The sequence below is a fragment of the Echeneis naucrates genome, chromosome 19, assembly GCF_900963305.1.
Source record: "Echeneis naucrates chromosome 19, fEcheNa1.1, whole genome shotgun sequence".
NCBI classification, from domain to species: domain Eukaryota; kingdom Metazoa; phylum Chordata; class Actinopteri; order Carangiformes; family Echeneidae; genus Echeneis; species Echeneis naucrates.
Window position 1 is genome coordinate 10169426 of NC_042529.1, and position 26316 is coordinate 10195741.

The 26316-nt window shown below is 42.6% G+C and overlaps 1 protein-coding gene across 1 annotated transcript; it reads right to left on the reverse strand.

Moving 5' to 3' along the window:
- Positions 1-1957: 1957 nt before the first annotated feature.
- Positions 1958-26316, reverse strand: LOC115060466 (SH3 and multiple ankyrin repeat domains protein 1-like). The gene is made up of 26 exons (XM_029528392.1): positions 25972-26316; positions 23028-23231; positions 21059-21130; positions 20857-20965; positions 20482-20633; positions 20197-20364; positions 19099-19215; positions 18911-18988; positions 18674-18740; positions 18235-18410; positions 17973-18103; positions 17375-17514; positions 16765-16878; positions 16139-16217; positions 11096-11178; positions 10803-10927; positions 9535-9670; positions 9259-9339; positions 8793-8801; positions 8576-8602; positions 8425-8481; positions 8216-8337; positions 7576-7702; positions 4858-7494; positions 4275-4758; positions 1958-4179 (listed from the first exon to the last, which is right to left on the reverse strand). The coding sequence occupies exons 1-26, from the start codon at positions 26314-26316 to the stop codon at positions 3279-3281; spliced, it is 6741 nt and encodes a 2246-aa protein (XP_029384252.1). The 3' UTR covers positions 1958-3278.

The following is a 26316-nucleotide window of genomic DNA, read 5'->3' on the forward strand; positions in this document are numbered from 1 at the left end:
TAAGCAGTTTCTTCTTTCATTGCCTGGGTGAGAAATAATCTCACCCCAAATGGCCATCTATGGAGATACTGCAGCAATGAGTCATTTAAATACTCTATGAGGATATACCTCTGATAAGAACAGTGTTCACACACTGATTTGAAGTCCAGAGGCTTGTAGAGGCTACACGGAGGAGCCCTGAAGATGTCCTGGTTGTACGCGGGTATTCAACACCTGACTACGGCATTGGATAGTTCCTCTTTTAATTTGAAAAGCATTTATAGCTTCTACTAAACAAATGGTCTCTATAAACATTAAAGACAGCATAGGGCGATTTAAGAGTAAATGGGTCAGATTACCATGTGAAGAAAGACCTTTTGACGTAAGTAAAGATATATGTGTGGTAGGAAGTCTTCTTATCTGGAGACCTTTCGGACCAGACACCAACTTGAAAAAAATCAAAGAGGGGGCAACCTGTACAACTGGAACACACTTAGACAAAAATAATAAGTGTTTACAGTTTTTAAACACAAACTTTAAACTGGGCACTGTGCAAGCAAACAATCCATTCATCTTCTTCCAAGTCCTACGTTGTTCTCCATGCCTCCTGGGCATCTCATTTTGTTGCATGAATACAACCACTGCTTGCTTCGAATTAAGCCATTTCATCTTCTCCCGCTGAGCTCTGCTCTTTTGTGCCTTTAGCTCATCGAGCCTGATGGGAAAATAATCCTGGACCTGAAAACAATGTTGTGTTGAACCACCACAGGGCTGATACGAGCTGCTGCCAAATGACTCAATTCAAACACAGCACTTTAAATTGGATCATAATGTGAATCTGTCAAAAGAGGGAATCCAAGGAGAAATGAGAACCACGGCAGGGCCATAGTTTATTTTAGCATTTATTTCAACATCTTAGTTGTACCTCTATCATAGTGTTATATACTTTTTTATTTAAAACAAATCTTTATATATATATATATAACTATATATATATATACATATAACTATATATATATACCCTTTATCTCTGCATACTTATGCTCATACTGTATGTAGTCATATTAATTATGCATTTCACTAGACCTAAAATACTCTTTTAAATCATAGTACGTAATGCTTTCTACACTACTGCTCAGTCCTTTCACTTCTCAGGAATAGTATCCATCATGAAATAGCATTGAGGCAACTCAGCATGAGAATACAGTCATAGTTTGAAACTCACATAGAGAGAAATATACATAAACTAACATGTGTCAGCTTCACTGAGGTCACCACAGGGCGAGCAGTATAGAAAGCATTTACAGAAAATCCCAAATGAAACACAAACCAAACAAAGCTTCAAATAATTTGTCCACACTATTTGGAAGACGGAGATTCTTAAAAATGTTAACATACCTAATAATATTATCTTTATTATACTATGTTTTTATGTTGTTGTCATCATTACATAAAGATCTATAAATGATGTATTTTTGCCTAACAGTTGAATTCACTGCAGGGAATGGCTAAACTGGCATGTAAAAAAAAAAAAAAAATCCAGGGCATCCATGTTCACCTCTACGTAACATATACAGTATTCACGTTAAGTACTCACTGAAAAAACCTTTTTGAAAAGTGGGTCAGAGTATTTCTTTCAAGGGTTCATGTTTTGAACAGGGAGACACTGGGATTGTCAACAGGTGGGAAAAAACTATGTTTTCTGAACATTAGAAATATGTTTTGGAAAAGGCATTAGAAAGAGAAAGGTGTGGTTCAGGGAAAGCATTTGGCAACACACGCACAAAATCAGACACACAGACTCACAGAGGCTGAAGGTCGAGGAGGTCAGGCAGACAGAGAAGCAGCAAAAAGCCCTTTTTGACCACTGCACCTGCTGTGTGAGAAAGAGCGGTCAACATTATGGCATCACAGAAGATGGATCCATCGCTTGACCCGTTCTATGGCCATAAACACCAATAAAGTCGAGGAGAGATGACTGACATGCAAACTCTTTTTGAGTCCTCTCCAATATGTCTTGTCATTTCTATAGAACAATCAGGAAAATAAAAAAAGCTAATTTCCAAACAATGTTTCCTCCATGTCAGTATGTCCTCATTTTTCACTACTTCAGTTCAACAGTTAAGTATCCTGACAAGTTTGAAAAGAATGATTGTGATCATCACTTCGTACAAAACAAATGGTTCTACCAATAGTGAATCCGTTTAACATGTAAAATATATTAAGTGTTTGCAAAGTACACACATACAAAGCTTACCGGGGCATCCGTTGGGGAATATGGCAAATATAGAAAAAGAACACTGTTGTTGTCTGTCATTTTCCTCTGTCACCATTTACAAACAAAAAGTCTCCCTTTCATATTCTGACTTTGGCTCCAGCAATCACAGCCATTTGATACTCTGATCTGCTTAAAGCTACAAAATGGATGCTTGGTTGTGACTCTAATGTTTCTGTTTTCACCAGACTTTCTGGTCAGTCACAATCAGCAACGCTTTATTAGGTTTGACCCTTTAAGCAGCAGCAGCTACTTTTCAACTCTCTGAACGCTGACATTTTGTCAGTGATATTAAGCAGCAGACGGTGTGAGAATCCATCTGTCAAGGTGTGTGAGAATATGAACATGTGTATATGTGTTTGTCTTTTACAGCACAAAGTGGTGCATTAATTAAATGCCTGTCCATCAAAAGTTTATAAAGTGTATTTTCAGTTAACGTCACTGTCAAATGATTTTCTTAATTCCTTTGCACCATTTCTTTAGAATTCAATCAGACAAATTTCACAATATTCTCTACATGTAAAGCAAATTTCTAACACAACCCCTTCCCCACACATGTCCAGCCCTTTGTCTTAATTTGACACAACCTGATGATGTCCATTGTTCTTCTCTTGAAAATCTTCTGTTATTGTTCATCTTTGTCAATTTGTTTCTCTCCCTTTCTCTCATCATAGAATGACCCCTTCACTCTCTCAGTCTGTGTCTCGGGGAGAAGAAGTAACATGCAAAGGAGAGGAGAGCCGCCTGGGAAGAGAAGGAGGGCAAATCAAAGAATAAGAATGGGTAGAACTTAAATAAAGACGAGAGCAAACTAAATAGGGTTGTTAAAACAGATCAATAGAGAGAAAGAGGAAAGGATGGAGGGGAAACTGGGACAACTTGTCAAATTATATGCATCTAACGGAGAGAGGGGATGGTCCATCTAATTTTTATGGAAGGAACGAGACACTGACTGTCCTTTCCTTTCCTTTTTGACCTTTTGTCTCCGTTGCCTCTACGTGTTCCAGAGTCTATTAGTCCTCTCTCACCTGTCAGTGAGTTTCTTCAGTGCCCTCTCGATGTTCATTCGGTGTCCCACGCGTGTTACTCCCAGGTCCAAGAAGTCATCCTTAGTGAGTGAAGGCAGATGTGATCCGTCGATCTCATTGTCTATAAAACGCTCTCTGTGTTCACCCAGGTTTAGATAAGCCAGCCAGTCTGCCACATCGTACTTGGTCCAGTAGGGCAGGGGCTTGACGGCAAACGGTTTGGCTGGTGGTGGAGGAGTGAGATGGGGATAGTTGAGGCAAGATGGGCTGGGGGGCAAATGCATTGGGGAGGAGGCTCCAGAGAGAAAATGTGTGGGGGAGAGAGAGCGGGAGACAAGTAGGGGGTTTGGACTTGGCACACCAGATGGGGAGAATAATGGAGGTGTTGAAGACTTGTAGGTGTCTCCCAGAGGGATGCCAGGAGAAGGCGGAGTGAGGGGGCCAGGGAAGTCAAAAGGGTTGTTGTAAACTGGTGTGCTGGGAAGTATAGGGAGCGAGGAGGGTCTTGGAGGGGTGGGGTTGGGTTGTTCAGTGTTATAGATAAGTGGACTTGGAGCACGACGCCGGGAGACTGAAGATCGCATCTCCTTTGTAGGGCTGCACTTGAAATCGAAAGTCTGCCTGCGGAACTTAGAACGATGCTTTGGTGATGTTGGATATGGGCAGTAGGTCGGGGAATGGGGAGGGTGGGAATGAACTGGAGAGGAAGGCATCTGGGGGGAGGGTGATCGGGTCCAATTGCGTTGAATTGGTACTTGAGGGGAAGGGGAGACAGAAGCAGTGGCTGACAGGTTGGGTGTCAGGATCTGACGATGCTGTGGAGAGGAGGTGGGTAATGGCGAGGTGGAGCGGCCGGTGGGGGGACTGTGAAATGCATCTGTGAAATCCGCTGAATACCTGAGAGACACAAAAAAAAATTAACCCATGAACCTTCAAATTGAAACAAAATTTTAAATCAGCAGATACACAAACTGTTAGGAGAAGAAACAAACCTATGCATGGTGGGGGACTTGGGAATGTGGCTCCAGTCATCCATGCTCTTCATGCTACTCATCTGTTGCAGCTTAGAGCTTAGTTCATTGATGATGCTAGCCTTCACACCAGAAAGAGGTGAGTGCAGTCTACGGCCTTCCAAAACCATAGCACCTCTCTGGACCTGCTCATGGTCTTCAATCTCACTCCAGCCCACTGACCGAGTATCCATAGGTCTCTCTAAGCAGGCAGCCAGAGCAGAGCTAAAGCCATCCTCCATTTTGGATCGACTCTGCTTACGCCTTCTTTCATCTAAGAGTGCTCCATCTAACCTGATATCTTCTGGGTTGCTTTGTCTCTGCAACTGCAAGGGGGCAGGGTTGGTGCTGTTCTGACGTCGTAGTGCCACAGACTGGCCCCTCCCTGCCCCTTCCTTGTAATGAGTCATCTTTGGAAACACAGGGTTTGCCACTTTGGTGCTATGAATCTCAAACGTTTGCCCACCTGAGTAGGTTGTACAAGGATCTTGATGTTCAGTGCTTTTTTCTCCCTCCCCTCCTCTCCTGTCTCCTCCAACACCTCCCCTCTCTCCTCTCAGCCCACTCAGTCCCAGCATTTCTAAATGGTGGTCACTACTGCTGTGACTGTCTAGCTCCTCAATCCCAGAATCCACAACAGCATCTTGCCAGTCTCCGCTCTTGGGTAAAATAGTAGTAGTAGTGTGATGAGTGTGGTCAGCAGCTTTGCTCCCTGTACCAAGGCTGACCTTGGGCCCAGCCATGGTCATGCTGTAGTCAGAGGATGCGGATGAAGATGTGGTGGTGGCGGCGGCAGCAGTGGCTGTCATGGTGGTGGTGGCGTAGGTCATGGTGGTAGTGAGGACAGCTGTGCCTCTGTCCTGGGCTGGGGTGTGACCGCCTACTGAGGGGTCATGAGAGCTGCTGTAATAGGGATGAGAATGGGACATGGGCTGGGGTCTGTGTAGTGATGTGGGAGGCAAAGCAGTAGTGGAAGTGGTGCAGGTGGTGTTGGAGGATTGGGGAAATATCTGTGGGGACGGATAGGATGGAGAGAGCGCTGATTGTGTGAGGTTGGCCACCTCGCTGTCATAGGAAGTAAGGCTTGAGGCAGCAGAGTCACCACCCTGTGACGAAGTTTGGGGAACAATGGAGGGCTTCGGAGATGGAAGAGGTGGTGGGGGAGGTGGAGGTGGAGCCACAGCAGTGTGTTGATGCCGCTGAGGAAATTCCTGGACTCTCTCATTCTTGCCATTAGCAAACTGCAGAGGAGGAGGCAAGGGGTCCGCAAAGACAAACTCATCATCTGCATCAATTGAAGGAGCTGGTGGAGGGAGAACCATCAGTCCAAGTCCTCCACCCACCCCTGCTCTCATGTCTCCCATAGCTTCATGTGTCTGTGCTGGGGCTGTGGGGACAGTGTACTGAGGGATGTAGCTGGCATTGGTAGTGCTTTCCATTTGCAAGAAGGAAGGCCTGCGAGGGGCAGGTTGAGCTGGAGGTGGAGGAGGCTGTATGGGTGGAGCAGGTCTGCTATCGTACACCTCCTTTTCTCTTTCTCTCTCCCTGGGACTTTGTGGGTAATACTGGGTTGAATATTGACTAGTTCTGTCTTCTGAAAAACGGACTCTCAGACCTTCTCTAGGTCCACCCTCTTTTTCTCTCTCCATCCTCTCCCCTCCTCCCCCCAAACGTAATATCCTTGGTGACTGTGGGCGACTCAGAGACGCAGGCGAGGTGGTGGCAGTGGGAGACGTTAGATGAAGAGACACTGGGGAAGTGTACGCTGATTGTGTAGGGGTTGCAAATAGGGAAGGAGTTGGGGTCTGAACAGGGGTGGGAAAGGCTCCTACTGTGGACAGCTGGCGACCAAAATGTCTGTCTTCTCGTCGTGTCCTGCGGTCATCCTTTAAGGCCCTTTCTCTTGCAGCAAGGGCAAGGCCAAGTGGGGATGAAGGGTCAAGAACTTTCCCTGTAAGTGGATGGATGAAGGTAGTAGTCGACTGGGCACCATACATTGAAGGAGCTGACTTGGGCTGTCCATCCTGACTGATGATTGGGGACGAATACTCAGGCAGGCCAAAGGCTGGGGGCATGCTGCTGGAATAGTTGACATAACTATCTCCAGAGAACATGCCCTCATCTATAGATTTGGAGGGCCTGAGTCGTGGCGTAGGCACATCCATTTGTGATCCCTGTAAGGGCTGAATTCTCGTTCCAAGTGCTCCTCCTGTCTCTCCTGCTCCTCCCCCCGCTTCTCCTTGAATGTCCTCCTCAGAAGAGAGGAAAAATGAAGCACTCTTCCTTCTCATATCTCGTAAACGTTCCCTGTCTCTGCGTGCTCCTCCTCCTCCTCCTCCAAAAGCAGAGCCAAATGTTGAAGTGTAATCTGAGTTTTCCAGGGTTTGCTGGGAGGAAACAGAAGGTGCAACAGTTGATGAAGGCATAGAAGTGGATGTAGAGGGTTGCGGGGGTGAAGAGGTGAGTGGTGAGGGTAGACTTGTATTGGGGCTGTCTGGAGTTGCATCTGCTGAGGTGTTGTCTTCTACTTCCTGGGAAGGCTCAGCTTCCATGCTGCTACCCTGGCTGCTTCGGCCACTGCTGCTGGTGGAGGGGGCTTTGACAATGATAGTGGGAATGGGGATGGAGCTCTTCTCTTTGGCCGCACCACCTTTTCCTCTATGCTGCCGAAGTCCATCCTCCACTTTTGACTGCTTCATTAGAGCACCACGACCACCCCTCCTGGCTGCCCCCCTACCAACCCCTCCACCCTGCTCTCTGCTGGCCATGTGCTGATGCTGTGGTGCCTGCTGAGCCTTCGGCTTAGCACTTGTTGGTGGTGTAGCACTGCTATAGCCTCTCCTTAACCCTCCCATCTTTCCACCACCTCTTCTTGGTGCATCTGGCTCTCTGACGCATAGTCCTTCTGATTGTCTTCTGAGGGTAGGGACCATGACCTGCTGGTTCATCCCACCAGGGCCTCCCCTCTCCCAGCCAACTTGAGTTGCTTGCCCTGGCTGAGAGTGGAGCTGGTAGTGGGCTTGAGTTACAGGGGGTATAGGCATAGCAGGTCCTCTCACAGGATGAGGGCCTGCAGATAAAGGCGGCTCTGGGGCAGATGTGTTAGGGGGTGGGGGAATCTCTTCTGGTCCTGGCACTGACAGACTGCGAGCCAGCTTCATTGCTGGTGGGTGAAGGTATTGTCTTTCCTCCTCTGTTAACCCTGAGCATATGGATACAGCAGTTAAAAACTGAAAATCACATACTAAACTGACATAAATCTTTCCATGACATTTGCTGTTACCAATGGATTTTTGACGCATCATGACTGCATGCTGAGGACCGTGGCCTGGTTGAAAATGAGCTTGATTGTAGCTAAAACCTGGTCCCTGCTGCACCAGACCCACTGAAGACTGCTGCTCATAGGGTTGCTTCAGATGCCGGAACAGATTATCAAAAGAAGATACAGGAGAAAAGATTTACTTGGATATAATCTTATAAAAACGCTGTTGGTTACTAAGCCGCAATTGATTTGATATACAGTAAAATGCAATACACAATGATCAGTCAGTCAGAGTGTTAAGTGTATCAGGCAATAGAGCATAAATGAATGAACACAACCTGACTCACATTTAAACAAATGTTTTACTGTGGGTGGTCCATTGTCAATCATTGTCTCAAGTGCAGTGAGGGCAGGACAACACACAGGGCTAAAAACAAGCTAAAGACCAGGCTGATTTAAAGATAGGAATCTGTTTTTACATGCATTAGTCACTTCTCTGACTCAAGCAGCACAGGAACTCTGTATGGAAATTAATATTGCAGCCCTGAAGTGTTCAGTAATGTTAATATTTTGTAGATTATCTGGACATTTAGTCCAAACTGTTAAGACATTATAGTGGTGACCCTAACTAGGTCGACTTCCTTCGTATTCCCAGCGGTACCTCATTGGAGACATTGGGAACAATGCTCTTGCTGCGATCCCTTTTGCCACCATGACCTCTCTGGCCCTGGTTGTCTGATGTAATAGTGTGTTGGGCAGCAGCCAAGATTTCATCCAGTTTATCTAAAACAAAGATAGAGACATGCCAGAAAAGAAGAGTAGTATGTATGAATACAAAATTATGACAAGGCAGTGAGAGTGGTTTCTTACTTAGTGCCATCTGATATACTGTCCTCTTCTTATCAGGACCCTGAGAGGACTCGTAGTCTGAAGTAGGAGGGGGAAAAAAGAGCATCAAACAAGGCTGACTTTTAATTAAAGCTCAGGGGCTGATGGGGTTATGATAAAGGCTGATATTCACCTGCTTTCTTTTTCCATGGAGAGGCAGCTGTAGCATACATAATGTGAGAAACAGAAATTAGGTGTGACGAGTGCTGCTGTGTACTCATGTATAAAGTAGATGAAACGATGAAATACATACTCATACACATGTGATGGTGTGAACGCTGATGTAATGAGAGGGATAGTGATGGGAACAGAAATGAAAATGAGGGCACTTAAATCCAAGATTTTCCCACCTTTGTCCACTGTTTGCAGTAAATTTGGTTCAGAGGAGGAAAAAGACAAAAAACAGTTTGTGACTGAACGCATCAAATAAGTGACATTTCCCAACATGCAACTTTGTTAATATTTCATAACTTCGTTGTTGAATTATCACCCGTCCTCTGTATAGGTAATATCAAAAGTGCAAATGAATCAAAACACTACTTCCCCAGCAAATTGGCACCCATACTAGATAATTTTCTTGGTTCTGCATGAACTTGGTTAACATTTAATGCAGCGTTTCCCTAACAGCACCATAATACTGTACCATCATTCTGCAGATGAGAAGCAAATCCACCTAATAAAAGCTTTTATCCTCATGACCCACCCCCAACAAAAAAACTGTGAGGGACATGGTTATTTATTTCCTCTTATGCTCCTTCCAGGCCTCCCCTCATTTTATTCTTTCCTTTTAGTCTTTAGTCTCCGCTATCATCTTACCCATGTCTTCCAGCTCTGATGTCATTGACTTGGAGCGCAGGGCAATGGCAGGAGGAGTCAGTCTTTTAGTCTGTTGAGGAGCTGCCAAGGGAAACCAGCCAAATGCAGACTTAATGTTTAGTAACCTCGTATAAACATGGAGTCACCAAAGACAACCACATCGCAAAAGCCTTTCAGGATGAAGTAAACATGCAAGCAGCTTTATCATCACATCATAAACATACATATCACAAACATCGGAAACAACATGAGACATGAGGAAATTTTGACTCTTACCCCTCTTCCGAGCAGTGTCTTCCAGCTCGGGGTTTCGAGCAACCATCACAACTTTCACCATGAGACTGTTGCCGCCCTGTCGGATCATATTGACCACTTGCCGGTGGCCAACCTTAACCACATTTTGGCCATTCACCTGACACATGCAAAGACATAGAAGGACTGAATGCAGAGCTGATGTGTTGGATCAACTTTCATTTGGATGAAAACTGTACTCCTACTAAAGGGGTGCACACAACACACCTTACAGTAGAGACAAGATCTGCTTGAGACCACTGGCTCCCTAGATTGCATATTTTTTCTGCGTTTGATGTACACTGTTGTGTTTTTAAGACTTAGCTTTAAGCACTAGAAATTAAATATATAACGTTTGTGCTTTGGATGGATGCACCAGAAATCCAGGCAGCGAGTATACTAAATCACAGCTACAAAGGCTGGGCAGCATAAATGAGTCATATTAGCTTGAATACCAATTAGCTGAATGTATCAGATTTAATAGAGGTTTGACAACCACCAGCAGAAATGATTTTTAAGGCAACATACAGGGAGATTTAGAGCTACAAAAAGGGCAGAAATGTGCTGCCTGAAATGCTGGTGCTTCCTCGTTGAGGAAGAGTGATCACAAGTACAGCAGTCCCTCTGACTAAAATATATGATATCCTTCCAAATAATATTAGAACTACATCATGAAAAATTATCAATGCAATTGATCAAAATCTGCAAGAACCCTGGACAAAAGTTATAAATGATGTGCTTTATCAAATGGGCTAGTGTATTGTTCAACGTTTCTGTCGTTCATCCTGCAGATGTCATCAATGATGTTTAGTTGAGTGCATCTTAGACAGCACTTCGAAATTAAATTTACTTTTTTGTGTTCATACTCAGCCTGCCTGGATTTTTTCTTCTAATTTTCCTACATTTCCCAGAAAGACCTTTGACACACTTGAAGAAACACTATCAAATTAAATATGTGGCAGTGGAGTAAGCAGCAGTGTTTTATATGAAAAAATATGTTGGGAATTCACTGAAAATCTGACACTGTGCGATCATTGCTCTGTCCAAGGGAAATTGTGATCCCTAGCTTCTACAGGAATGGCTTGTTGCCCGTTATTTGACATGTTGGAAAAATGTACAACAAACAATAAAATGGACCCAGGAATGGTGCATCAGCATGGGATGTTTTCAATACAACATGGCATCTGGATAGAGCATGTTGTTAAAACTCAGGGCCTGTATGTTGAATGTAGTTAGTCCACAATGGATCTTACCTCGATGAGGAAATCCCCCATCCTCAGGCCGGCCCTCCACGCCACGCCCCCCTCATCGACAGACTCCAGGTACTGCAACGCAGGGAACGCTGGCGTTGGAGTAAACTCCTCTATGGGAGTCTGAGCTGAGGGGGATAAGACAAAAAAGGATGAGCTTCAGCAGACAACGATAACAAGAACATGGGTTTTAAAATGAGGAAGGGATCAAGATTAAAGGAGAGAAGAGAGCATATGAAGCTGAAAAATGTAAACAGACAGAAGAATTTGTGGTGTATTTTGGAGAAGAGACTCACCTTTAGCTCCCCTAAGCACAAAGCCAAAGCCCTCATTGTCTTTCTTCTGTAGGAGCACTGTCTTTTCCTTAATGATGTAGTCACTTAGAGGGAGTACAAAGGAAAGAGACAGGAAGAAGGAAAAGAAAGAGAATTGGAGAGGAAGAGTGCTATATGACTTCTATAGCAACAGAAAAGTCTTATTGTCATGCAAATAAAGCATTTTCTGAATGTGGAAAACAGCTATACTGCATCACATTATGAAATCATACTGCAGCAAAAGATAGGTTGGCTTTTAGAATGTCATACAAAAAGCGCCGTTGGACAAAAGGGTTGATGGGAGGGATATAGTTAGTGCCACAATGGGAGGGAGTGAACATGAGATGACATCCCATACTATGAACTAATCCAGCTAGAGTTGAGAAGCACTGGGTCTGGGGAATGGCACATTAGGAAAGTGTGCACATACACATTACTGATAATAGAAACATCCAAATGCACCTAAATCGCTGCATTAGCTTTCACTGCCTCGGGCAGCTTTTGCAAGAATACTGCTCTACTGACTCCAGTGCACTACCGGTCATACATGACACTTCAGATTATGTACAAGACAAACTCGGACAGGCCTCTAATCTTCCTCCACAAACACGGAGATGATAGCTGAGAAGACAGAAACAGGGATCACAAACATTTGTGATGCAATGTTATTATGAGATGGTTGGAGTAGTGTATCGGCTGGTCCGCCAAGTTTCTTCATTACTCTATTACCATGTCTGGGACTTTTTGCCAAGCTCCTTTACAATTCTTAACTCTAATAATGTTTAAATGGACTCTACACACAGCCACATCTCATGACTCATTTGTGGACTTGACTTTCTAACAATGTCAATTCACCCTTCTGTTAGTGAGCCCAGGATTTAGGCCGAATTCTATGATTTAGAAGGAATTCCAGATATTTTTTTATTTGGCAACTTGTCTCTGTGTTAGTTTGTTCTCCTGAGCGATAACTCAAAGTGATACACCAAATGAAATCAAATCAAAGGATATGATTTCCTAGAAGGGCTGAACTATGAATGAACAGAGTGATTGGCCTTGTTGAAAAATTGCCTTTATTCACAGTGACAGCATGGCTGCCAAAACAATGCACTGCAAATATTGGGTATACTGAAGGACATAATGTCCAGGGGGAATATGTTTTTTTTTTTGTTTCCTCTCTCTGTTCAATGGGAAGTTTAGATGAATGAGAAATTGCAAAAGGAGCTGCAATTCAAATATATCCAGCTGCACACAAATTTCTGTCTCCTTTGTTTGAGCCAGCAAACCCAAAATCCTAACTGTGATGCTAAACTGAACTCTAACCTAAACACAACAGTATGATTGGCTTTCTGACAGTAAGGTCTGCAGACAAGCACTCAGCAGGGTAACTCAGCCATGTCAACCACTCAACCACTTTGACAAAATCAATATATCATTTAAAAATACCAGAATTTTATTTTACCTTTAGTTTTTAGGAAGCAGTAATGAATTTTTTTATGTCTGTCAGAATACCCCTCTAATCAAATGTCATTTCCCCTTTTCTAACGCTAAAATAAAACTATAATATTATTTTCCACATTGGCTTTTACAATACTTACACAACAAGTTCTTCTGTATTTATTCCAACAGAGAAATAAACAAAGTTTGAATGTTATATTAGAAAGGTACAGCAGAATGAGGAGCATTGGCCTAAAGGGCCTTAAGATTCAGACTTGACATCAAACCATAATTTTATCACTAAAAACAGCCAGCCACTACTTTCCCCTACTGAGGTCCATCCCTTGTGTGTTCTCCATCAATGTTACTGTTTCGCCAACGCATAGCCGCCTTCCAGCCATCTGCTCCTCACACCTCATTCCTTTTTCTCTCACCCTGTCCTCCATCATGCGTTCCCTTTCTGAGGATCAAAGTAACATGGAGTGGGTGGACGGATCCATCAGGCTCTTGATCCATCCACCTCTACAAGGGGGAAACAACCCCAGTGTTGATCCTCCAAGTGAGAAAGTTGTGTTGCTGGTTTGCAGTAACACACATGGTTTACCTTACATACATGAAACCTTTCAGATCATCTGCCACCATATTGATCTTGCTGGCCCTGATCAATTAGAAACATAAAAGTGCAAACATCTATAGTTAATCTCTGGCTGTAGGATGCTCTTTCTGAACTGGCTGCAATGGAGCTTTAAGCCTACTAGAGACCAGAGTTATTATGTACCCTCCTGAGTCATCCTCTCTTCTATCCACAATTACTGAGAGAGAGAGAGAGAAAAAAAAAGCAGTTTAACTATTCACCTGCTGAATGCACATGCAAATAGACTGGTTATATGGGGACAATACCCACACATCACAAGTGACTGATGTTAGTGACACACACTATGGAATGAAGGGTAGATAAACAGCGCACATACATAGATATTTGTACTGGAGAAATATTCCCACAGCAATAAAGCACTATTACATATACACTCATATGCGAAGAGCACATATATTTTATTCAGTGTATATAGTGCCATGCATACACACACAAACAACAATGCATGCACAGACTGTAGACATGCACAGCGATGACAGGTATTTCAAATTAGAGCTCAAAAGGAATTGACAAACCCGCGCTCTTGCCACTTACTGACTTATTCACATACATCCTTCTGTACAGTCAAAATATCACATTTTTAATGACACAAATGGGCACAGAAAAATATGGCATTTGAAAGCAGCAATTTTTTTTTAAAGAAACACGGCGAAGTGGGAAGTCCTGGTGAATGAAAAATATCTGCTTAAAGAAATCATGACTCAAAGAGAATGAAATACACCCACACTGTCTGACTGAAATACATCAATATGTTGCTGTTCAGAGACACACACGAGAGAAGGGCACAGAGATAAACATGCTGCAGAGTCTCCATTCAATTTCCACCTCTGTCCCATACATATCCACATGCATAAAAAAAAAAACATACAAATTTAAGGCGCACGCACACACACTCAGACACACGCACGCACGCACGCACAGATACATAGCTTTTTAGTCTGTCTTTGAAAAGGCACGGCCTCTCAATAGCATCATCTACCTCTCCCCTCTCTCCATTGTCCTCTCCTCACATCCATAGCCAGCCAATGAATGAGGAAACAGCCGCTACCTGTAAATGAACCACACGCTCCTGTTTCTGGGGCCCAGTGACGGCCACGAAGAAGAGAGGGAGAGAGAGAAATCTCTCTCTCCGCATCCCCCCATTGCCATGTCCCCCCCTCCTCTATCTCGCGCACTCTCGACCACCACCTCCTCCTCCTCCTCCCTCCCTCCTCTCTCCTCCTCCTCCCGGTCTTCCTAAGCGAGAGCTCCGCCAAAGAGAGCCGCGAGAGTGGAGGGGAGAGACGAGCAAGAGAGCAGGAGAGAGAGCTGAGAGAGCATACTTTAGATCAGAGAAAAGCAGTATGAAGGGACGACAGAGAGAGATAGAAAATACCGGCGATTATCACAACAGAGAAAGAAAGGGAGTGTGAGAGTGTGTGCTGGTGGACGACAGGAGCAGGGTTTGGTTGCAAAAGACAGAAATCATTTTGAGGGGTGTGGATGCGGGGGATGGGTATAAATGTAAGGCGACAGAGAGAGAGGGAGAGAGAGAGAGAGCACTTGGATTTGCGCACCCACTGACTGCTGTATCACAGATACACCAACAACAGCTGATTCCCACCCTGGATTTACTTGCACACAAACATTCATACACGCACATTCACCAACTTCCACTCCCTGCTCTCTTCTAAAGCAGAGCTGTCATCACCGCACAGCCTGACAAACACTCTTCCTCTCTCCATTTCTCTCTGAAATAGTAATTGACATTCTCCCAAACACCTAGCTGCAGTGAGGGAACATGCTCCGGATCACCTCGCTCTTAATTGAGCACCACTTCACCATGGTGCTGCAATTATGCTTAACCAACTTAACACACGTAATATAACCTCAGTGGCTGCTATTTCCATTTAGAACACAAGCCAGCTGCATTAAATTAAATGCCTTTTTTGAATGACAGTAAGAGCTCCTCAGCACAATGGTAATGTCAGATCCAATGAGTAAGAGGCTGTAAAACCCTGAGGTGGTGACTGGAAAGTCCTTCTCTCTAGCCCTGGGATCTAACAAACACTTGGTGTTTCAGCCTCCTTATGACTCATCAACACAGCGGTGTATAAACGCACAAGACACAGGCACATTCATGTGCACAATCAAACAAACATGCATAGCCATATAATACACAACTACAGCTGCCCAGGGCTGGGCCACAGCAATTGGAGGATGTCATGGAGGAGGAGGACCCCACCTCTGCCTTTCATTAAAGCATTATTGTGTTCAGTGTAACAAGCACCCAGAGAAGAGAGGCGTACATTTGGATGGAGATAGGGTATCAAAGAGACAAGTGCAATTGTCTGGAGAAACCAAAATGATCAGGGCTGAAAATGACATGGCTGCTCTGTGCTCTCAGCGCTGACGTGTTCACACAGCAGAATAAAATAAAATGAGTGCTGTTAAGGATCAACAGAAAACAGACACATACAAGAAACATCTGAAAGCTAAATAGGGCAAACAAGTGGACACATGCACACACGTGCCCCCCTTTTACCCACAAAACAGCAGTGTGCCAACTATTTTGATAATTTTGACTGGCCTCACAGTCTTCCCTCGCACTAATAAACCTGGGAGCAGACAGTTCAGCTGCTGCCCACACTCATATGGCAATACACAGCTAGAATGATATAGGAGAGCTGCAGCCAATCATGTTTTATCATTATTTTAATCCCTCTACTTTCTAAACTGATATAGCAGATCAGGGACACAAAATGCTGGGGCCTGCCCGGGATACTTCACCAGTTCAACACATAACAAGGCACACAAACCCATTCACCCCTATATTGGCACTTTACATCAAGACTTTCAAGTGTTCGTCTTGACAGAAATTCACCGCAGCTTTGTGGCTGATAAAGACATTTTTTTGTTTGATTACAGGTTGCAAAGTTCATTGTAGTTTCCCTTACCTGGGGCCATCAGTGCCATCATAAGCTCCTACAGTGACATTACGAAAAAGCTTCCTTTTGGCTTTCTCACTGCGTGTCTCTGCAAGGCACATGCAGGCAAAAAATATGCTCAATTTAAACTTTCAGCTCCCATCATCGCACCTTCTCTGTCTTTTTGTAGATGTGTTGCATTTTCAGCATGCAGCTCAGATGGATCAAATACATTTACACCTACTTGTTGGGTGCAAGTGTGCATCTATGAAAATATGACAAAAGCCAATGCCTGTGCTGTACATGTGCCACTGTCTGCTGCAAAAAAGGGCCTACTGTTAAACCTGAGTGTGACATGTGCTTGGTTTTACAGTGATTTAAAGAATAATGCCAGCCTGAGGGACTGTATAAGTCATTTTCCTATACACCCTTTCTCCAATATGTGCACTATTATATGCAATCTCATCAGTTCACCTTTTGTCATTGTAAATGCTATAAGTTCTCAAATTCATCAATAAATAATTCATTTCAATGTATACATTTCAAAAAATTATTTAAATTTAGGTTAGCTATACAATTCTTTAGATAGCAGGTGTGGACAGGGTAATATTTTAAAAATCAATGGAGATGTGACGCTCCCACAGGTTTGGTCTTACCTGGTCGATTGTCCTTACTCTGACCTGCCACCTCTTCAACACAGTCTGAAGGAAACCAGCCAGTGCGACCTTTCACTGTTCCCTCCCAGTATCCCCCTTCTCCTACACTTAATACTGAGAGACAGATAGACAGATTAACAGAAAATACTTCATGACATAGATATATGGATTGAATATTGTGTGGGCTGTAGATCTATTGTCACTCTTGGACTGTTATATATTTTACTTTTTACTCCCCTTGTTTACCTTTAGTTTTATAACAATATTGCACAATCCACTGAGAATGGTAAGGACATGTAATACTTTGTTCTGGCTAGGTGGGTTTGCTGGTACTTATAATTTCTATTGTTTGTCATCTCGTCCCTCATCTCTTTGTTTTTGTTGATGCTTAAGATAACAGTAACTTAGATTTTGTCCTGGATCTAACTACATTGCAGCTGCACTGAACGTTTCTTAACACTACACAAAATTCTCTGAGAATGGGACATTTAGGTAATTGTGTGGCAATTGTTAAATTAATCATCAGCATGGATCCAGTTCTACTTACTCACCTTTCATATTGATGTTCAAAATATGTGAGAAGAGTTTGTTAGTTCAGGCTCAATCTCACCTTTCACTTTGTCCCCTTTGTTGAGGGAGAGCTCTCTGTCTCCGCTGGCAGAGTGGGCACGAGTGGCCACATACACCCGCCCAGGCACTGCACTGTACATACGCTTCATCTGACCTCCCCCACTACCCGCTGAGGTTGCACTACGGATGGAGAAAGAGATATAAGATAAGATTGTGGAAAAACAAGTGAGACAAAGTGAGACAATGTACAGCTTGTCAGGTTACATCAGAACCAGTTGAGTTATTGTAGGTCAGGTATGTAGAAAATACTATTGATTCTAGTCAATGTGTCTCTTCGTTGGTTTATGTTCATGAGCTTTTGCATCAGGATTTAAAATTATTTTCAGGCCATGAATATCTCCTCCATCTTTGCTGCCTTGCAGGAAACTAATGTCCACCCATACCACATCTAAAATAAGTTACATTATTGCAGTTAAAAATAGTGCACATTATGCGACAGAGACACAGATGGCAATAACCTGCATACAACTGATGGTAACTGGAGATTAGTGATTCCCTGTTGGCGTTAAAAGACCTGGTTCAAATAACTTCCCACCACTCTATATACTCTTTATATTATATATATATATATTCTTTACCCCTGTCTGCCTCGTGGCTGTCGGTGCCTCTCTTCTGTGTCACTTTGGCCTCCCCTCCCTCTGGATGGGGATCGTGTACGGGTTCTGGGGCTGCTAGAGCTTCTCACGCCTATAGATGCCCTGCGCTGGCCCTGCAGAAAACCAAGAGTCTCATAAAGACAAACTGACAAAACTGATTTCGTAATCCTGTAGAGACAATGCAGCATCATTAATTATGACTAATAACACAGTAGATGACCATCTTCCAAATCGTCTTAGGTACCTGTCCCACGTTGGGATTTGTTGCACCCTTGATGGGCAGGGCCTGAGGGTCAGACTGGGTCATGGTGTTATCACTGTTAGCACGCAGTAGGGTGTGGGAATGAAGCGAATGGAGAGGCAGTGTGTTGGAACTCTCCTTTCGCTTGGGAACATACTTTGGTGATTCCAAAAAGGGCACTGAAGGTGGAGGTGTGAGGCATGACAGTGAGGTTTACAATCAGGGTTCAAGGTGAGGAGGAAGAAATGTGGAAGGGTTAGAGTTTGATGTGAAAGGAAGAAATGGAGGGAGATATTGGGTTGATCGTTAAGGAAAAGACAGGAAATCATAAGGGCAAATTCATGGCATATTTTCAAAGTACAGAAAAGGCAGGCGTTGGGAGCTAAGTTAACATTTACTGCAATAGGTCCATAAGAAGAGAGAGCCAGACATGAAAGCTTACCAATGTCAGAGTCTTTATGGTTTTTGATGATTTCTCCAAGTTCAAAGTGCCCAGACATTACAGCTAGCTGCAAACAACAGAAACAAAATGAAACATGATTGATTGACCTAATGCAATTATTTTTTTGTGTTTTCTCCTTTTATCTCTTCTTTGTTTATTTGTGTGCAATAGAACATATAATTTCAAATGGAAAGAAAGATTGCTAAAAGACCAACGTTATTATTATAAAAAATCTACCTGAAAAGGGGACTGTCCATGTTTGTTCTTTGCCTCCCTATTTGCCCCCCTGTACAGAAGAACACGAACACAGCTTTCCTGATCATTCACAGAGGGAAAGTGATTGGTTAACATCTTTGGAAAAACCAGCATTCATAATTATGACTATATATTATGGATTTAATATAAGAATCTGTTTCCATACTTGCCTTATTGTACAGGGCAGAAATGTGAAGAGCAGTGTTCCCTGAGGCATTTTGTGAAGTGTCGTCTGCCCCATAAAACAGCAGATGCTCCAAGTGCTGGGCAAAGCCATTCTGGCAAGCCTTTTAATGTCAAGAGTGCGATAGAAATATCCACAAATTGTCAGGATTATAAAGTGTAGAAGGAGACAAATTAAGGTGAAACTGCCGCTTTGATATAGAACTGTTGAAGTACAAGACAGTTATACATAAAATGAGAGAAACAGGAGATACAAAGAGAAAGAAAAGGAATAATGTATTTCACATTCACATTTAGATCCATAATTAGTTTTACAGAAAAACAGGTCAGAGCCAATTACAATCCACCAAGAATTTAACAAACTAGAAACAAAACAAATATTAAAACAACAGAGATGAGCCTTCTGCAGCCTGAAAGGTTTCCACATATTTTTTTCTGCAGGACTAAAATATCACAAGATATGCACAATATAAAGAAAGAAAACACAGAGCACCACAAAACCAAAATAAAATACCATGACAACCGGCTCACAGCACAAACGCAAATTTACCAGAATGTCACAGAGACATAATGTAGGCAATGCACCCGTATCTACAGTAAGAAAGAGACGTTACTCTTTCTGAACTGGACTCAGCTCAGGATGACTCACATTTGAGCAGGTTTAAGAAAACTATGCGCTCACCTCTTTCACTTTAGTTTATCTACATTTTTTGAGGGGGGATTCTCAGAGCTTTTGACTCACAAAGGCTGTTATGGATGGATAGATGGTGGGATGAAGGGTACCTTATGTATTTCTTCCATCCCAAACTCCTCTTCATCCCTGTGCTATGGAAAGAGAGAAGGAGGGAGGGAAGCAGAGAGAATGGGGACACAGGTGAGGAAGGCCGAGAGGAGAGGGTGTGATATAAATGCCGAGGGTGAGACAGAGGGCGATGATATGTGAAATACACCACATAGATAAGACTGAGAAATGTTGGTGCATTGCTGATGTTCATATGAAGAGGGACCAGAGATGCCTTAAATGATAAAATGAAAGGAAACGATATGTGAAACGATATGTGAATAGATAGATAGTTTTTTAGTACCTGATGGGACTCATCCCAACCATTCTCGTCCCTTGTCCCCAGCTTGGCCCTGTAGTATAATAGGGTCTCACAGCAGGAGGTCTCGCCCCCTGTCAGTACAGTGTGGTACAGTGGGGTCAGACCACAGCGGTCTTTGTAGTCTGGAGACGCTCCTAGGGACAGGAGAGCCTGGAAAGAAAAGTATGCCTTTTTGAGCAGGTGTGTAAAATCTGTTTGTACTTTAGTAGTGGAAGTCAAGAGATAAACAAATCAAAGCTGAACTGCAAGCGAATGTGAAGTCTTTACCAGCAGCCCAGCATGATTGTGAGCTCGAACAGCTTTGTGCACTGGTGTCATGCCATCTCTGCTTCGGAAGTCCAAGTGGGCACCGCCCTGGACCAGCACCCTGATGCCCTCCACTGCCAGACCGGACTGTACAGCTACAGAGAGCGGAGTCTCTGACCCACAGAGAAGGTTTAGGATCAGGCAAGGACAAAATCCACTTACAGATGTTCTTACAATATGTGAAATCAACTCAATTCAATAACAGAGAGGCTACAATAATTGATTTGGACACCAAGAATGAATATATATATAGATATATATATATATATCTATATATATATGAATATATATAAGTCAAAATAGGTGCAAGTAGCACAAAGCTTATCAGAGATTCACCTCCACTGTCAGGATCATGAAAATTTGGATCCAGACCCTTGTCAAGGACTTTTGCCATTTTCTCAATTGCCCCTGTCTGAATGTAATCCAGGAATTTCTTCAGACTGGCCTGGGAGGGGTAGAAAATGAAGGAAAAGGTTGTCAGTGAGGGCAAGTTAATATCGTATAGTAGTGATGTTTAATGTTTAAAGAGAGGAAATACCTTGGTGCTGAGCTTTGCGAGAGCCTTTTCATCCAGATTTGTCTGTTTATAAACTCTGGTTTTGTACCTAAACTGAGGACCAGAAAGAATGTGTGTTAAAACTGTAAATCTTACTGCAACTGCCATGAACTGCATATTTTAAAAAATGTGGATTTTTTTTTCTAAATCTTTATTTTAACAAATATTCTCGTTTCATTCATTTCTTCTTTAAGCAATAATTTCTCTTGGTAACTGCAACTACACTTTCTGTTTCCAGAGGGTTAGGGTTAGGGTTAGGTGAGCTAGTGCTTGAACTGGAATAAAATAAAATTCAAAATCATTGAAATCAGCAGCATGCAGATTTGACTGTTTTTTTTTTTTAAATAACAACTAATAAGAACACATCTTAATCATTCATAAATAATGTTTGGCATGACCCTAATATTTACAATTAAAGTAAGTGCTTAGTTGCAGTTCTAAAACGATTATGTAAACTGTAGATTGAGTACATAAAGCATTGATTATTATTCTAATAATCATTAAATATTGTTCTATGTTAAGGCCAGATATAGCCTCACCACAGCCACTGCTTTATGCCCACATAAGGCCATATGAATCACAGGATCTGACAAACCTCAGTCCCACATTTTAACATAAACCGTACCCACTGCAGGCTATTTAAATAGCGATGCAATGATTTAATACAGTTTCTGCACTGGCCATGTGAATTTGGGAAAATATTTTGATTTATATACTGTAAATGCTAATTAGGAGCAGGCAGCAGTATGTCACACTGTGTTACATATGTGGTGTTGTAAATTTTTCACAACCTTTAGGAATAAGACCAGGTGGAGAATGCTAAAAAAAAAAAAAGTGAATTAAATTATGGTACAGAGAATCTGTCTTCAAAAATCCTTGCTCCCAAAGATGAGTCAACTGGAGGTCAGGTGGGTTCACCTTCCGCTTCCTGTCTAAATGGCCGTTTGCGTCAATGAAAACCACCTGACTAGATTTGCGCCCTCAATATTTGTAGTGTACTGAATAGGCTAATCATTTACTGGCTGAGGAGCTTGGAGGTGGGAGGAGAACACTATACTGCTCTCCAGCAGCTGACAACTGTGCTGAACCACACATTGCACCTTAAACAGCCACATTTTTGTGTTTGGTCAGGCTGGAAGAGATAACTGTCCTAATAATTATAATGTTCTTATTAGCTAGTGGTGATATATCTCAATAAGCAATAGTGCTTAGAAGTCTGAATGGCATTGCTCATATTATGAAAACATGTGATTTATATTATTATTATTATATTTTAATAAAAATTCAGTAACAAGGCTGCATCAATCCACTGACATGTCCTCATCTGGAACTATGTCAAAAATGTAAACACTTTGGTTTGAAGCCAAAAACTGAGTGCAGAATAGTGTTTCAGCCCCACCCAGCCCATGAATCCTTATGGCACCCTGACCACCAGAGGGCACTGTGAGACAACCATGATGATATCCAACAGCCCACATCACAAAAGTGAATAAATATTGGTTGTTCAGTAAATGTTGTTTTACTGTGTAGAGCGTGGGAAGTTTCATAAAAATCACACACAAATACACACATACACACACAGAGAAACAAAACAAAAACCCAACCAAACTTCAGTAATTCAATTGCAGAATTTTCCTTATGATTTTTACTTAGTTATTACCAATAAGGATTTGATGTGCACAGGAGAAGTTTGCTGCTATTTTATTTCTGAATGCAACAACAACCTCAGTTAGACAACATTCAGCCCAACCCAAAAAAAATAAATCAATCATTTCCACACCAGACCGTTATTCCTGAAATCTATAGAGAACAAGACTGAACAGTTTAACCTGGGGAGAAAAGCTCTGGTGTATTTGTAAATTCGTATTGTATTTGTAAATTATCTTAATTTTAGTTTTATTTTTAGTGTGCTCAAACAATCCTGACTTTTCCACCCTTTCAACCTCCATACCTCCAGGTAAGGCACCCCCTTCTCAAAGGACTGTGAGTAGTCCTGCAGAGCCCGTTCCTCCTCCAGGAACCTGGCGTCCCGTCCATCTCCAGCTGGTTGGAAGAGGCCGTAGTTGTAGGCGTCCCACAAAGGCTCACTGAGGGAGCAGATGATCTGCTGCTTGGCGTTCCACACCGTGCAGTCCTGGTCAAACTGGAGACACCTCTGACAGACAGGAAACACAGGACCAATGGAGATATGCGAGTATTTTTGAAGCCAGAAATAATGATCAAGAGGAAATAAGAGCTTTTTAGAGGACAAAATCCAGGAAAGCAAATTTAGAGGACAAACAAGGGAGAAGTACTCCAATGTAAACTATTTACTGTTCTCTAAAAAGTAATTATGACATTGTTTCTGAAAAAGACATGCTGCTGAATAGCATTTAATGATAATTTATAATACTTTGACCACAACAAACAAAACTCACTTGCCTCCATATTGTGTTGGTAAAGTCACATTGAATGACATGAACATGCCTGTATTTGTATATTTCATTATATCATCAATTATAACATTCAGCTGGCAAATGATGGGTGCACGAGAATGCAGAATATGAATAAATTACATTTTGATAATTTATCATCTGCCACATTGAAGGAAATAAGATGACATATACTATACTTGTAATCTGTGCTATCAAGACACTTGGGTCTAATACACTTTTTCTCTCCCCCTAATGAAGAAGTAAAGGTTTCATACTAGGATAAATATTTCCATTTTGTCATTTTCTTCTCTGCAAACTTAATGTCATATTTGCACCACAATCCAGAGGATAAATAACATACTAGCTTGGAGCAAAAAATGAAAAATAAAACATTTTCATCCCTCTTATGGTCTGTATGCGTGATACATTAGAGGCTGAATGTCCACAATGAAAAAATACCTTGGATGTATTATGTGTATGTGGTAAGCCTAACTAGATTTCACAGTGATTTGTGCGCTGCCCATTCCCTCATATTATGCCATTTTCTTGAATTTCCACAGGAAGGCCATCTTTTTGTCCTTTTTTATTAAAGTGTGGAGCCTGGAGGATAGAGCTGAAAGCTGCACTGGGGCTCCACGACAGGCCTGAGAGGTCTCAATGAGATATATGCATCCATGCTATTGTTCCATTTTAGAGAACGGTAAGTAAAATTGCACAGCTCAGCACACTTTCATGTCCCCTCGGCCCCCCTCAAGCCCCCACACGCCACAACTCCCCCTGCCCCCCCACTAGTTTGCTACTTGATAGTGTAGCCAACTCTATTGGCATGGCAACCAGTTCATTAGTGGAGGCAGGCACCCGTTGCCGTAGCAATGTCTTGGCGGTCCCTGGGAGGTAAACCACATGATGAGGATGTGTATGTGTGTGCGTGTGCGTGTGTGTGTGTGTGTATTCTTATAGGAATGTAATAGTGCAGCGTAGTGTTTATATTTCCGCAGTGTGTTTGTGTGTCAGTGTAAGAGAAAGAGAGATAGATTGAGTAATTAATCCCTGGTAGAGATGTCTAATGTAATGGATACAGTATATTAGGGTGATAATTCTCTGTCCATTGTTCTCTTTTATACAATGAGGGATTTTTAAGCTCTTCCTGGCTGTACTTGTTCCTGATCAGCAAAGTTGGTCAAACCTTCGCCAGCTGGTGTTATGGCTTTTGTCGATGCAAAGTATCTCTTTGCTTATTTTCACTCTTGATAACATCCATTCTCACTATCTTTTAATTAGTTCCTAATATTCACAATCTTTCATCATCTTTCTTTAATTCTATTCAATAATATTGCAGCTGCAGGGCTTGGGATACTGAGTGTTTGTCAGTGGTGCACAGGACAGAATATCATGCCCATGGCTGATGGAGACCCAAAAGAAACCCAGATGCCATCCACATATTTTTGCCTTTTCAGAGTCACTCACTTCCCCAGCTCTCCCTAAACTCATTAAAAACCTATTAGATAATTAGCAATTACTGTTATATTGAGGGCAGATTAGCTGACATGTAGAACAGTCGGCATGTTCAGGGAGTTGAAAATGAAGGAAGGAAGATAGGGGAGGGTTTATAGTTGGACATGCAATCTCACCTGTATATGGCGAGTGTGGGCTGGCCAATTCTCACCTGATGCCATTACACAGTTAAGAGCAGCTAGAAGTGTGCAATGATACCAACTCCAGTTTCGAAAACTAATTATGCCAATACCTGACCCAAGGCAGATGCTTCCCTGATGTTGCCGAGTAAATATGTCTTCCCTCGCAGGTTTCGCAACACAAGTCAAGCTTTTTTTTCTGCTTCCTTATGGGGCTCATCCTTGGGCTTGCGGGAAAGCTGAAGTGAATATGCTTTGAAATAAGAGATGTGCTTGTGTAGCTGTGCACACTATTTGGTTAATGCACAAAAAAGTATGCATCAAGTGCCGTCAGGTACTTTTCAGCAACTAATGTGAAACAGATGTACAGTCAACACTGTATTTATTTATTTAGGGATGTGAAAAGGTTGGGTTAAAATGGGAAAACTTTTAAATCTTTTTAACTTCCATCACGAAATAGAGGAATGAAAAAAAAAAAAATTGAAAGAAGGGCTGGATATATAGCAGCCAAGTGTTGACCTGTTAGTTCTCCTGAGGGGTATCTCACCAAATGTCTTTAACTTAATTAAAGCTGTTCTGCTTTTAAGTAGTAATACTACAGACACTTACACCATTCCTTGTTTGTGAAAGACCTGCAGTCAGTATTCTGTTTATTAAGAGGACAGAAAATTACACAATTAACTTGCGTAAAAAGGTTGATACAAAGAACTAGACTGGATGAGAAATTGTTTTTCTCTACCTAGTCTCTGTGCCATGCTACAAAGAACCTGGAATTGTTTCATGTGTAGGTGTTACTGTATACATTCATCTTTTCTTTGGATATACCTTTATGTGAATATGCACTTACTGTTTGTTTGATGTCAGGAATCCCAATGCGAAACACCATCATGGTCAGGAACGTGTCCTCCAGCGGAGCAACTGTGGTCATGCTGCGCTCCATGAGGGCTCGTCTCTTCTGCAATGCATTCAGGCCTAGGTGATGAGGCTGCTGATTGGCTGCAATGAGATGATGTGGCTGCTTAATGACTGCTGGATGGTGTAGCGGGATTTGATTTGACATGTAAGCAATACCCCGGTTGACCAGGTTCCCCGGCCTCAGGGGCCGGTCGGCTCTCTGTCTACCGACCACAATGGCTGCTGGTTTCACCACCTCGCCACCTTTTCCTTCCCAGGATTGTCGTCCTCCCGTCAT

What these genes read in the sequence shown, in the direction of transcription:
- LOC115060466 (XM_029528392.1), bottom strand. Translation starts at nt 26,316, where the DNA reads ATGACGGGAGGACGACAATCCTGGGAAGGAAAAGGTGGCGAGGTGGTG. An exon ending in AGGGGGTGCCTTACCTGGAG is followed by an intron (nt 21,131 to 23,027) that starts GTATGGAGGTTG and finishes TCTGGTCCTCAG; the next exon opens with TTTAGGTACAAAACCAGAGT. An exon ending in AGACACTGCTCGGAAGAGGG is followed by an intron (nt 9,340 to 9,534) that starts GTAAGAGTCAAA and finishes TTCCCTTGGCAG; the next exon opens with CTCCTCAACAGACTAAAAGA.